This window comes from Ascidia mentula, chromosome 5, assembly GCF_947561715.1.
Source record: "Ascidia mentula chromosome 5, kaAscMent1.1, whole genome shotgun sequence".
In the NCBI taxonomy this organism is placed as follows: Eukaryota; Metazoa; Chordata; class Ascidiacea; order Phlebobranchia; family Ascidiidae; genus Ascidia; species Ascidia mentula.
In genome coordinates, this window is record NC_138570.1 from 6,301,432 (window position 1) to 6,315,084 (window position 13,653).

Below are 13,653 nucleotides of genomic sequence, written 5' to 3' on the forward strand. Positions count from 1 at the left end.
AATTACCGTCTTTGCCCAGCGCTCGGAATGTAGTTGGGCCTTAAAAAACAAATTAAGACTCGAATGGCGGGCGGTCGTGGCCAGGGCAAGTGAGAGAGGAAGAATGCCTCATGCAAGTCGGTAAATGCCGGGTGGGATAACCGCTCTCTAATTATGACCGCACAACTCACTGTTGTCCCGCGCTATCTGATTTCGAATTGAGGTCATCGCGCGAGACGCGGCGAGTTGTTTTGACGAAATTAATTGTCGCCAATGCAGAACGATATCGTAAACAACATAGAGATCGTATTGACGAATAAGACCCTAGGTCGTAAACGCGTTTGTGCACGTGTGGTGAAATTAGTGGACAATCATAGTTTGTAACGATTCGTTTGCAATTAAAACTCGTTTCTAATTCCAAACGTAGTTATTGCTCACAACCTTTTCTATAATAAAACATATTGGAAAATCTGTTACATTTCCAACCTGACAACTTATACTTGTTTGGGTGTAAGGCGTTAATGAACGTCGTTATGTAGTCTGAATAAATTTTTAGTGTCTTCTGAATGAGTGGCTTAAAATTAAAACTTTGAGTATAACTCGAAAATAACGTGATTTATTGATCCACAAGGTGGAAAATGACGAAAATTAGCTAAAATACTTGGCACGCATTCATTGCCTTCATTTCATTTACCGTGTTAAGGTGCTTGATATTTAATGTTTTTGTGTGTTGGGCGTTTTTTTGCTCCGAGAAACAAATGTCAATTCGCGTCACGCAGCCACACTATCTGAAAGTGAATCCACACCAGATGACAAAAACATTGATTGCCAGTTTTGCGCTCGAAGCAAGAGAAAACCAAGGACAATTTAATTGCTTGTACGCTTCCATTCCGGGAAACATGATTATCACCATGAAACATACAATACACACTACGCAGTATTGGCCTTGCGGGGACGAAAGACACAAAACCGGCGGATTCCAAGCAAGATGTCCGCAACGTTTCCCGCTGCGTGAAATCGATTTAAAAATGCTCGTAAACTCCCCCCAGCCGAGTGGATATTATTTTGCCACAAAGCCTGGCTTTTCTTAATTGGCACGTCACAGCGCCAACTATCGTCTCCGGATGCTTCGTGTCAAGCGCCTCGAATCGTTTTAAGGTCGGAACAGAAATAAAACCTTGTTGAATCGTCTTTTAAAAATTCTTTTTGCGCATGTGATTGCGAAACATCTTACCAAGCAAATATCATGAGCTGTTTATATATGCCTTTGCACAGTTAAAAGTTCCAAAGAAAATATATTACACGTTGTATTTTTGACCTTGAAAGCGTCAGTAATTTTGTGTAACTTATTTTGCGCATTGAGATATATTTGACTTGTAGAAATGGCGATGTTATTTTTATCAATAAATAAAACTATGTTCATTAAATGACATTTGAATCATCCATGTTCAGTAGTGTATTCTTTCACGTGCCGAGAAATCCTAAAAAATCTTGGGCGCTCTAACTTTCGGCATCAGCTGCCACAAATCCGAAAACTTTCACATGTACATTATTACATGACCTGGTGGGAACGCGGCTTATCATTTGCTTTCGATCTTTGATACAAAATGGCCAACTTCGTCCGCACAAAGGAACGGCTAATTGTCTTTTCGGTTCACACGGTTACTACGCACAAGACACAGTGTTGCGAGGAGTTATCAAGGGGTTCCGGCCGACTCGATGCTTTGTGTGGCCGATCGCTAATCCCCCTGCCACCCGCGAAGGAAGCTCGATAAAGATTCGGATAAGGAGATTTCCGATTAGGAGTGCCGCCGATCACCTGGACGGCTTGGATCGCTGCTCCGCTACCGCTGTGTTTGGTCGGTTGTTTGTTCCCGCAGGAAGCTGCCGCATGATTAAAGGGCCACTTCACAAACGAAATGTAGGTTGGGCGCCCACTAATACGGACTTTGAATTTGATACAGTAATGCTCAAAATTCGACGAAAATAAAATACTCCCCAAAACCCACGTGAAACTGCGCTTTCTTTTAAATTGCAGAAACAGTCGCGCTCTGTGATTTAAACATATTTTGCCTCTCAATAATTAAGTCTACATATACATAATAATTTGTTTGTACAAGGAATATACTTTCCAGTGCTAAATATAATATCGAAAAACAATAAAAAAGCTGAAGTATCTGCAATGATTTTAAAGGCAAATACGGTGAAGTTACATTCAACGTTTTCCGTCTTTAGAACATGTTGGGGTACAGATGAATTTCCACGCATTACATGGAAAGTACAAGGGCAGAGGAATGTTAACAATTTGTCTTCGTGTAAATCGGTCGTTAACAGTGTAAGAGCTGTGAAACTACGTGCACATCCTAAAGACCATTTACGCACTTGCGTCGCAGCAGTCCGACCGTCGCCATCTTGCAACGGCTTCCACTTGAAACGCAGACCCCTGTCGCGTCTAACACCTATCGAAAACATGTTCACCCGCGTGGCGTTTAACTCTAATCGCCCCCCAGCACGGTTCTTGTGCCTTGTTTAGTTTTCCCGTTGCAGAGCAAGCCGCATTAATTGCCCGCTGTCGTGTTCCGCGGCGTTGCGGCTTCAGTCCGCCACCTCTAAATGAACTTTAACTTGAAGGTCCTGTCGCAAAGGGTTATGCTCGTGATTTAAGAAGGATTTAAAGTCAATTGCAGCCTGTCAATGCGCGTGTATGCGACATTATCGTTCTTTGCCACAATTAACACGTCAGAGTGTCTGTAGACCTGCGGTTTGGTCCTAAACAGTTTGTATCACCCAGGGTCATTTTCCAACCCAGCATTCAAAGCGAACTTTGACCTATGGTGTTTTTAGCCTCTCGAAGGATACTTGAACCAAAGTCTCATACACGCGTGCCTTCAGGTGCGACAGTGGCTTAGGCGCGATCTCACGTAGCCTTGATCCATTAATTACTGTTCTTCGCGACAAAAGGCCGCGGTAAAGCCGTGTTTTTGCGCTTAAAGTCTTGCGACGGCTGGTCCTCGGCGCTGGTGCGGTAGAGATTTTAATTGGGCGGTGGCCTTCTCACTTTGGCAGCAAGCCTTACGTCAGCCTTGATTCCACTGCTATGGGTGCTGCAACGACCTGGCGTGACGAGGGCACTTAATCGTGCGGAGATTGCCAATTTCGCGTGTGCGCTCTTAAACTGTCAAGGTGACTTTAAACCATATAATTATCCAAACATATTATATTGACACGAATGTGCCGCGCGCATTCGTACGCCGTTTGAAGTCATCCGAAAGGTGCGCAGATTTTACGATGGTGGGATCACTACCGTCTGTACACAGCTTGGGAGGCGACATGTCATCGGCACTTCCTCGCAACGCGTAAAACTGAACGGCGATTAATTTTAAGACTTATAATAGCAGCTTTGGTCGACGCCTCGTGGCCGAAGCAGGCGATGAGGTGATTTAATGTTTAGCGAACGGCGCTGACCGCTCAACTGCCACGGGGTCGTTACGCGCCAGGTGCACCGGTAGAACGCTAAGTGGAGTTTTGTGCACGGCGGGCATTATCCCATCTGCACGCCGTTATTAAAACTTACTCTGAAATCGCAATTCCAGTTGCCAAGATGCGAGACACGCCCGTTACCTTGGCGGAAAATTTCCCAATCGGATGCGACGCACTTTCGCGGCGCGGATAATGTCGCCTTATCTGTTATTTTACACGAATTGTTTCAATACGCTCGTGCAAGCCATTCTCTCATATAACTTTCGATAGAGGGCGGAGATAAGACCAGCACTACGTCCTGATAATATGCAGAAATGTTTTGACGAAGAGCAACCTAACTCGGCAATGTATGTTTATGTAAGAAGCCATCATAACCCGTCGATCTACTGGCATTGTCAAAAACTAAACTTTGCACTTCGTAAATGTTGGCCGCAGGTTGAAAGGAGTTTGCGTTACAATGACAGCTTCCATAACGTAATAAACAACCTATTGTCACACGCGACTGTGGCGGCGAAATCAAAACGGTCGGCTTTTGAATCGAAGACCGCGCAATGGCCTCGGCCGCCCGGGCGGCACGTTTCGCATATTTGCAATGCGCGCCGCCAGCACCCGGGCAGCCTCATACATCTGTGTAAACAGTTGAGCAGGGTTCGATTCAGCCGCCACTTTTTGGGTATCGCTTGATGGCCGGTCGACGCGCTAGACTGTTTGCACTCGAGTGAGACTGGCCAAACATGAAATGCGGCCGCCACCGTTCGCAATGCAACGGCTTGCGGGCTGCGTGTTTGTTCATCAAACTGTGCTTTATGCTTGGCGATAGACGGGCCATTAGGTGAATGCTTTACTGTGTTTGGCCAATTAAACATGCGTCTATTTGCGCAATTTGAGGTAGCTATTAAGCGATTAGGTTACAGCAAAGTTTGGTGTTGAACGTGTCCCGTTGCTTTTCTTTAAAAGTGAGTTCAGGTTTTCGAATACCTTTGTCACTTTATTTCGTGTTTTTTTATGCATGTAAGGTAAAAGCTTCACGAGCATAACATTTGAACAACGTATCCGTGTTTGTCCAGTTGGTGCAAATTACCTGACATCACTTTTGCAGCCTTTCGGGAACAGTATCTCAATTCTAGAGCCGCATTTCGAGATTTCTTATCGTACACGCGACCGGCGTACGTTGGTCCGAGATCCGAACGTTGGCCTTTTTTCCTTTTTCAACAACAGGACTTCGCGAGGATCGCTGACCTCCCAGACGGGAAAAGAAAAAAGCGATCGCCAACGCTGCGAGAACAAAACCTGGATGCAACAGCATGCAACTTAGTTCATCTGCCTTGCAGCGATAGATCAAGAATCTCAGCAACGATCATTGGATTATTATTATTATCGAAATTCTGAAATAAAAGCATGCCCCCAGAAAGAAGAATGACAGAGGCAGAAATGCGTCGTAAGGTAGGTTTGGAATTGTGCTATTTTGTTTAATACTACGTATTTTATATTGGAGGTTTACTTTATGTAAAATAATGTTTTGAACGCACTATATGGGTTTTGTTTTATATATGTATATGGGATTTTTCATGAGTAAAAGTTTAAAAGTTGTAATTGTCCACAATAGACAAACAAGCCAATCATGGAAAAGAAACGACGAGAACGAATAAATAAGTGCCTGGAAGACCTGAAAACCATTGTTTTGGCAGCTGTATCCGAAGACGTAAGTTTTTACCTATATTCTAAAACAAGATAATTCAAAGCTCTGTTTATTCAGGTTGCTAAGTATTTTATGCAATTTATGTAGCCTTGCTAACAATTGCGATTTTATGCAGTCGCGTCCAAACAAACTGGAGAAAGCGGATATTCTTGAAATGACCGTTCGTTATCTAAAAAGCGTGAAGTCGGGAAAGCCTCTGCCAATGGGTAAGTGCGAATGCTATGCTCTGCATGTAGTTTCCCAGCTAAAAGAAAAAATGTAAATCAGTAGCTTGGAGTTCTCGACTTTAATTTGCAGTCATCGGGGCAGTCCATTTGAAACTTTACCGCTTTTCAGATTTTCTGCCCGATGGCAACTCTTCGCAAAAGAGCGGCGATGTCGAAAGCAATGGGTACGCGCAGTGCGTGAAGGATATTTCTCACTTTCTCAACAAAAACGAGGGAGTTTCCGTGACGTTGCGAACACAACTCCTTGGCCATCTAGCGGACAAGTGTAATCCGGTAAAAGAGTCAAACCCAACTAAACGACAACGGGAACGAATCTCTACATTCGGGGGACCAAATGCTGCCCATTTTTCCCAACACATGCTAACCGAGCTGGACTTGCGGAATCAACACCGACTCGACGAAAGCGCGAACGCAAACTTTGTGAGGGCTGTGACTTTCCCTCACATGCAGGGTGCCGACATTAGCGGCGACGGTGGACAACGCGGCATGTCACTCAGCAGCCCAGTAGCCCGACACAGCGACAGCCGCTTCTCGCCTGTGCCTGTGTCGCCGATCTCCGACGCGTCGACGTCTTCACCAAGCGCGTGTCGCCCTATTCCATCCCCCAGTCTTTCGTCGAGCTCACAACACAGCGAGGACTCCATGGGCGATGTTGTCTCAAATTCTCCAGACTCATTCCTCCGGTGTGCGGCGGCCGTCGATCGATCGTTAATCTCACCCATAACGCCACGCATCGACTACAAACCACGCGGTTTTGTCGAGGGCGTCCATCTCCATTATGTAAGCAGCGATTCGGGTCATTGGTCGTCCGGATCCAACCCTCCATCACCCATCAATGCTGCGCCGAAATCAAAAGATCTTTCTAAAAGTCATTTCAATCGTCGAAGAGACGTAAAATCCGACGTTAAACTAGAGAGCACGCGGCCTTCGGCCATGTGGAGGCCTTGGGGCTTGTAAATCATGAATAATATTACCGCTTGCAAAGCAGCAAACACTATACTGTGATGCGATCAACCTAAGGTGCTTGTGGAGAAGAGAGTACTAAGTTTTTTTGTTTTGTTTTTTGTTCAGATTGTTACACTTTTACTTATAGTTCTTATACTGTGCTTCCATTTCTTTGTTACCACATTTTCATTATCTATTTGTGCGTTACATTCTTTTCCATCTATTGTCACTGAACTTTCCGCCATGCATTTTGTGCAGAAATAAAGTAGTGCCTTTTACGTTGCCTTGGTTATCATGATCCTATATATATACCAAAAACAGACTTGGAAAGAAAGAAATATGTCAGAGCTTAACAGCAATTGCCAAATAAACCGATGCCAGAAACGCTGTTCAACTATGGGCGTTCCGTGTTGTCGAAAGGCGCGTTTCTCCTCAGTGCCAATATCTTTCATCGCTCTGCATGAGGTTGTGTAAAGCAAGCTTCGTGACTCCGTTGGTTTTGTGACTAATTTCCTTCGCGGAAGGTCATCAGGTGCTTACCACTGCTCCCGAACCTAAATCGGGACGCGCGTGGGTTCTTTTGTCGCGTGCTGCCTTGTCGCCAAAATCACGTTCTGTGACGCGCATTCATCACACCGCCCTGCGAAAAGCGCGAAAGAGTGTTTGCCAACCTCGACAGCGACCTTACTGCGGGACGAGCATTGTCTCATGACAAATGACTGCGAGCTTATAACGTCAAGGACGGACCCTAGAGTGGTGATGATTAAACGCGCGGTTACGCTTTACCCGTCTTAAACGAAAGCTCTGGTTAAATCCACCCGAACAATGCTACTTTCATTCCGAGGCATGAACATAGGTGTCCTCACGACACCTGAGCATGCGAAGAACAAATACGATGGTCGGTGCTAAACAGTAGGATGCTTTGTGCTTTGCGCGCGTGCTAAAGACCTCTTTCAATGTTTTAAGAGGCGCACGGTAGGCGCGTCACGTGAATGTTTAACCTGTAGGCGCAGGACCCGGTCGCGTTCCTGGCACAAGCCTCTAATCGTCCACGATATCACGAGCACCCGGGCGATAAAGTCGTCGTACCAGCGCTCCGTGTGGGAAAAGTCAACATGCCGGTGGTAAAACGGGGTCGGGGCGATTGCGTCGCGCAGCTGATAACAAAGCCCGCGCGCACGTGCTGTAGCTAACCACAGCGCGCTTACGCCGCTCAACTTGCTTGAAGCGCGTGTCACAAACGTAGGGGTGTGTTAACGATAAAGGAGGTTTGCATTAAATCTTGCCTGTCCCTCTTCTTCCCCTTGGGATCGAGTAGTCCGGGTGCGCTGTTTCTCATTGTAGTCTGGATATGAAGTGTTTGCGCCGCACAATGGACCCGACTCTGCCACCTTAATCCTACTTCTTTGTGGCACTCCAACGGCATTTGGTCATTCGCTGCGACATTGACATGTCACGTTTGGCAAATGGGCGGACGATTACTGCGAAATCCTTCCGCCGTCGATCGTCCTGGAATCCTGATCCAGCTAACGACAAGTTCCTGTTCACAGGAGTGGAAGTTTTCCTGCCTCAACACGCCCAATTCTCGGTCGGTTGTGAATGCGTTTTTGATTGGCTTAAATTCGCAAAAACCATAAAGTAGAAAAAATATTGCATTAAAATATCACAAACCGCTCAATTTGTGGAGTAGTGAGAATAAAGTTTTCTGTATGTGTTCCTTCAGGTTCGACAAGGTCCAAATTCAATAAAGGTAAAAACGTGTTTTTCTACGACCATCAAAACCCTCTTTACAATTTGGGGGGTTTGGACATGTGACTGGTTTAGTGCAATACAAAAAGATCAAATCAGAAGTACATTCCGAAGTACATTTCCGAATACAACAATTATTGGAAACACCGACCGTATTTGCTAATGGGGACTGATCAGTTGTTTACAGAGCACACACAAACATGTGCAAGTGAGACTATACAGTCGCACTAATGAGCCACTTGGATTTACTAGCCGACGGCGAAAAAACACGAAAACTGGCGCCAGTTTGGTGTCTTTACACTTGTTAAAAACTATTGCATAAAATCGTCATGTAAAAGTCAACTTTTTGCCAGTCAGTAAATAAATAACATCGTCCACGCGGTGTCGCTGACATGAAACCCAATGTTTAACGGGACGGGGAAAACCTGCAGGGAATTCGCCCGCAAAGCGGCGTAACGTGCTGTCAGGCACAAATTAATTGTGTTAGAGTTATTCTAATATGTGCATGCCTCATGTCTTGCAAAGTATTGTAGCAAAGATGCGCAACATGTTTGGCCAAAAGACAGTTTGTTTAAGGTTTGAGAATTGAATTAAAACATAAACTAGGCGTAGAGTCATGACGTCGTCTTATAAATGACCTTCCATGATTTGTGAAAGCCCACAAAAATACGCATCGAGCAGGTTCACTTTGCCAAGTAAGCTTATCTAATAAACCAATGTAAAATGCTCCCATGTTTTATCTTTCCTGTAAACGTATTTTTGTTTGATTGTTTAATTTGATCTCTATTGCCTTTTTTATATTAATTTGCTTTCTTTTTAAAGCTGATTGTCGTAATTGAGCAAAAGTAAATTACACATACCTACTTCGGTAGCCGGGCGATTATTGGAAACTAATGGTTTTCTTAAGTGGCGTTGCTGGGTTTGTTGATTACGTCGCCAAGTAACTGTTATGGATGAATTAAGCGCCTTTGTGGTTTGTACGTAAGTACTAAATTCGTCGCTGACATGTTTAATTTAATTTTTGGAGCGGCATTAGTCCATGCCGAAATGTCTTGGAGATTCTAATAAAAATGCAACCAAGACCATAATTGGCTGACGCGTCATGGCGATCAGATTGAAGTTTTATTTTGTGGTTTATGATTGCTATATCTGGTGGGAAATTCAAGCTTGATCTGCAAATACTCCTTTTAATATGTGCGAGTGCCCTGATATGAACAAGAATGAATTCCACAAGAATGCTAAGTTTATTTGTAACATACACTAATTGCACCGTCATTGCACAAATATAGACTGTCAACGAATAAACCAAAACTGACTATTGCAAGCATCCGATGTAAGTACTTCAGTGTGATCCAAATTTATGTACAGTTAAACTCATGTAAATATAAAACGCTACTTTCTACCGGTTATTTGACTTTTTTCTTTGGCCACTATTTACCATCCACGGAATCCACCAAAGGGATTACCTGCCCAATTGCTTGCTTCATACCCTCTGCGGTATTGGCGTGCAGCCTGGCGGAATTTTCCGCCAAATTGATTGGTTGCATCTCGGTCGTAGTCGCCATAGCCCATGTTGTAATTATTGTATGCCTCGTCTTCGTTTGCTTCTTTCTTAGGCATCTGTGGGACATACGCGAGCAATTCTTCGAAGTTACATTCCTCGCGATTGGGTTGGATCACGTATATCATAAGCCTAAGCGGAAGGCCTGCAATCGGCATTGCGGCTTCTTCGCCGAGCATGTATTTCAAATCCTCTGTGAATCGCCCCTCGCTGTCAAAGGCGATCAGGTCTTCAATGACATGCTTGGTGTAGCCGCTGACCTCGGTTGCCTCATAGGGGTACTTCATGATGTTGGCAAGGTTGTCGACCACATCTGCGGCAAAGGCGCCAGTAAGCTTACTGACAGCCGTAAGGATGTGCATGGTGTCGCTGCTGAGCAGATCACTGTTGAACTTCTTGTAGGCCTGGATGCTGGCATTTAGGGCGTTCGCTTGACTTTTAATATAGTCGCCATAAATTTCAACCGTGTAATGAGTAAAGGCGTCTCCGGCCCCGTCGAGTCCAAGACCTTCCATAAACTTCTGACGAAGAAGAACTGTCATCTGGGCAGAATCTTCGAAAACCATCTGGACCATGTCGCCGAACCTGTACTTTTCGGTGAGGTAAAGTATCGTGCCTCGAATCACACGATCGAGAACAACGTCCAGAGTAACCTCAGAGTCCTCCTTCATTTCCTTCAGCAGTTCGACGATCATCCCAATGGCCTGCTCCTTAATGTCACTGTTGCCGATCCTGCACATAATTTCCTTCACGACTGATTTCGTTTCTGCCGGTTTGCGAATCCACTCGTTCTGTGTGTAGAGCATTCCGATGATGTCGCCGGCCACCTGGCGAATGTCGTCGCCCTTTTGCAGGCGCGTAACTGCTCCCTGTAGCGACTGGACCGCTTCTTGCTTACGACTGTTCATTTCCTTAGCCGAGGTAAAGCCAAGACCGTATACAAGTTGGTCGAATGCATTTAACTTCTTCGGATATTCGGGTGTGTATCCGCCATTAGTAGGTGGGACCCGGTTGTTGTAAAATTGCTGTTGCCAATCCTTGAAAGCCTTACTCCAGGCCATCCAATCTGCTGTCTTGGACGACGGACATTCTACCACCTTGTCGTCCGGTTTTTCAACAGCTTTCTCGAACTTCTTCAACTTGTCCCACAAAACTAAAACCGAAAAAGTATGAAAATTTTCTCCCATGTAAATTTGTTTTCAGCATAAGCTTACACGAATTCCTTAGATTTGTGTAGCAAGTCTGCGACATGGAGAATTTTCCGAATCCCATCTCCTCCTTTGCCGCTTTGTAAATGCGTTCGAGCTCGGCCTCCTCTGTTTAATACAATAGCACTTTCAGAGTTTTCATGAAAGCAATTTAATTTAATTGGCATTTGATAGGTTGCAATTTCACAGTTTAAACTTTCTTTTTCCCTTTGTGGCCGAAGAACTTACTTGGTGACCCCAAGAGTAACAGCTTGGAGTGGCAGCATCCACGTTGATCCGCGTAAAACCATTCCCTTGCGGAAACAGGTATGGGCTGAATAAGTGACAACCTGATTTGAGCTTTTTCCATCGAGTCAGCGAAGTGGCCCCTAAGCAAAAATCGCAAAAAATCGAGTTGCTTTACATATATCGAATGGAAAGCTTATTTATTGAGGAAAAATGAAATAAAAAGTTTAAGACAAAACAAAACCACTTTTCAAAAAATTCTTTAATATACTTAATTTTCGTACCATGTAGGTTCGTCGTAGCAGGAGTATGTCCACGGCATAACCTTCACGTCCTTTGTCGACACAAGTTTTGGAAAGGCGCATGTTACATAGCCATCGCTGCTTGTGACGACAAACACGGTATCCCAAACTGAAATCAATGTTATTCAGTTAAACACACCAACTTTACGATTTTTATATTAATGTCACGTGAATTCATAAACAACGGAAGAATGGATGTATTACAACATCTTTGTATCTTGTACTACAGAAAAGTGAGCAAAGTACACGAAAACTCAATGGTCGCTTTATTTCTAGATTTACTCCTTATACACATACTTGTGTATTCTCCTGTCATGTTGACTTGCATATCCAAAGGAACTTCTGCGGGTGCTGAAGGGGCTCTAGAAGTAAACACAACAAAAATACCACTATGCTCCACCACAGTGCAAGCATAAGTTGATGCAAAAAAGTAAAAACCCTATTGAAAACTCACGCGGATACCAAAGGCTTGTTAACTACGATGTCGTTATGTGGAATGTCTTCCGAAACCAAATCAGTGCAGTTACCGCCTTCGGGGAAATAGTAATCTTTCAAAATCTTGACAGTGACAGTTGCCTGGGCAAAAAAAAATCCATTGACTTGGTGGCCGAAAAACAATGGGGACAAAACTTAGCATTTGAATAAATACATCAAATTCTTACATCTGCAGCAGCTCCGTCCTCGTAGATGGTTGACCACAATTGAGGCTTTGCGCCATCTTGATACAATCGAAGCGAAAAAGTCAACTCGCCGTGAATTCTGTCGCTGTCCAATGGAATGACAGCTTTCAGCATTGCTGCGAACAACAGGATTTAGTTTCACTGTAACATGATTTTCCAAGCACAGTTCAGACATTGAGAAAACAAGGCCAAGTGGAACACCGTGTGTAAAGTACGTACGTTTTTCTATACAAGCAAAGTTAATTGAAGTCTTTACCAGTTTTGTAACTAACCAACGACATCGAATTGATACTCCTTGTATTTTGCGAAAATATTGACGTGATTTTACACGACTGCAATGAATTTATTTGAGCAAACACAAAAAAACATTGGTTAAAATGATTCGACAAGAGTTCAACGATCAACGCAAATTTAATGATCGCAGATATATTTAGGATAATTTTAATTACATTTCTGCATTATCATGAAATCCTTGTTCAAGACAATATCATTTTTCAGATTTTTAAATATTTACCAAAGCACATGATGTAGGAGAGCAATGTCTAAAATACTAAAACAGTAAAAATAGTTTACTCACGGATATTTTTATAGCTTTCCTCCACTTCTGCCCCTGTCGCCATGGTTGTCATAACGGCAGCTCCTAAAAACGAGACACAGACAAACAATCTGCGAATGTACTTTAAACCACAGTCAAATGTTTCATGTAGTGCTAATGCATGTGCGTATTTCGGACTTTTACTGCAGCTTGTCGACCAAACACGCTCAAGTATGTATCAGTTGGATGAGGTTTCAAATGGAACGAGGAAACGATCTGACCTTCTTAAAGAGTATTTTGCTGAGTTATAAAAATCTTTACCTTCATCTCCGCCTGATGGAGTTGGATCTCCAGAAACATCTCCACGAGACACTTGAAAGACGCACAAGAGAACGATGGACAACAACCAAATGACAGACTTTCTCATCATTGTGTCGATCTAGTAACTGTACGAAAAATGCACTCCACGCAAATGGAGACGCCTATTTAATACATGGTTATGAGAAATGGAAAAGGTTACTTTCCCAGCAAACAAAGGGCGTTATATTCGGCTGATTTAATTATACCAGGATTGTTGTTTCGTTGCTTGGTAACACGGCATGACTCGCCATTTTGTCGACAGGTGTTTCTATACAGTGCACCTGCTCCGATAAAATGCAATAACCTACTTGTACAAACATAGTTTTACATTAATCACCAGGCAACCGCGTAATGAGAAGGTAATTTTAACACTTTACCTTAATTTACAAAATGGTTTGATGACGTTAACGACACCGCGTCTCAGTCCTAAATATAGGCTAAACACATTCACATGGATATAACCAACAATACAATTTGATTTTCTTCACTTTTAACACTACTAAATTTCACAAGATAGGTTTTAAGAACCAATCCAAGGTATCCAATCGCATTGTCTGGTAACATTCCCTGACATATAAATCTGTGACGACGACCCTTGACAGAATCGAAGTGCATTTGTACAGCAAGTCACGTTTGATTGACATGTTTATTCATAACCACCACTTATAGTAACGCCAGGCTTTAAACAAACGTCTTCGTATAA

General features: G+C 43.7%; 2 protein-coding genes across 2 annotated transcripts; one reads left to right on the plus strand and one right to left on the minus strand.

Annotated features, from left to right (window-relative positions):
- The first annotated feature begins 4,580 nt into the window (after positions 1-4,580).
- Positions 4,581-6,528, plus strand: LOC145903316 (uncharacterized). Its single transcript, XM_082991392.1, has 4 exons — positions 4,581-4,902; positions 5,066-5,161; positions 5,274-5,364; positions 5,495-6,528. The coding sequence occupies exons 1-4, from the start codon at positions 4,858-4,860 to the stop codon at positions 6,340-6,342; spliced, it is 1,080 nt and encodes a 359-aa protein (XP_082847518.1). The 5' UTR covers positions 4,581-4,857; the 3' UTR covers positions 6,343-6,528.
- Positions 6,529-9,304: 2,776 nt separating this feature from the next.
- LOC145902592 (uncharacterized) lies at positions 9,305-13,053 on the minus strand. The gene is made up of 9 exons (XM_082990626.1): positions 12,912-13,053; positions 12,633-12,695; positions 12,038-12,171; positions 11,830-11,951; positions 11,673-11,737; positions 11,358-11,484; positions 11,077-11,216; positions 10,855-10,956; positions 9,305-10,793 (listed from the first exon to the last, which is right to left on the minus strand). The coding sequence occupies exons 1-9, from the start codon at positions 13,018-13,020 to the stop codon at positions 9,514-9,516; spliced, it is 2,142 nt and encodes a 713-aa protein (XP_082846752.1). The 5' UTR covers positions 13,021-13,053; the 3' UTR covers positions 9,305-9,513.
- Between the last annotated feature and the right edge of the window lie 600 nt (positions 13,054-13,653).

Excerpts from the sequence above, each read along its gene's own strand:
- LOC145902592 (XM_082990626.1), bottom strand. The coding sequence starts at position 13,020 with ATGATGAGAAAGTCTGTCATTTGGTTGTTGTCCATCGTTCTCTTGTGC. Across the intron at positions 12,172-12,632 it reads GGAAAGCTATAAAAATATCC|CAATGCTGAAAGCTGTCATT; the intron begins GTGAGTAAACTA and ends TGTTGTTCGCAG. Across the intron at positions 11,952-12,037 it reads AGGACGGAGCTGCTGCAGAT|GCAACTGTCACTGTCAAGAT; the intron begins GTAAGAATTTGA and ends TTTTTTGCCCAG.
- LOC145903316 (XM_082991392.1), top strand. The coding sequence starts at position 4,858 with ATGCCCCCAGAAAGAAGAATGACAGAGGCAGAAATGCGTCGTAAG. Across the intron at positions 4,903-5,065 it reads AGGCAGAAATGCGTCGTAAG|ACAAACAAGCCAATCATGGA; the intron begins GTAGGTTTGGAA and ends TGTCCACAATAG. Across the intron at positions 5,365-5,494 it reads GGGAAAGCCTCTGCCAATGG|ATTTTCTGCCCGATGGCAAC; the intron begins GTAAGTGCGAAT and ends ACCGCTTTTCAG.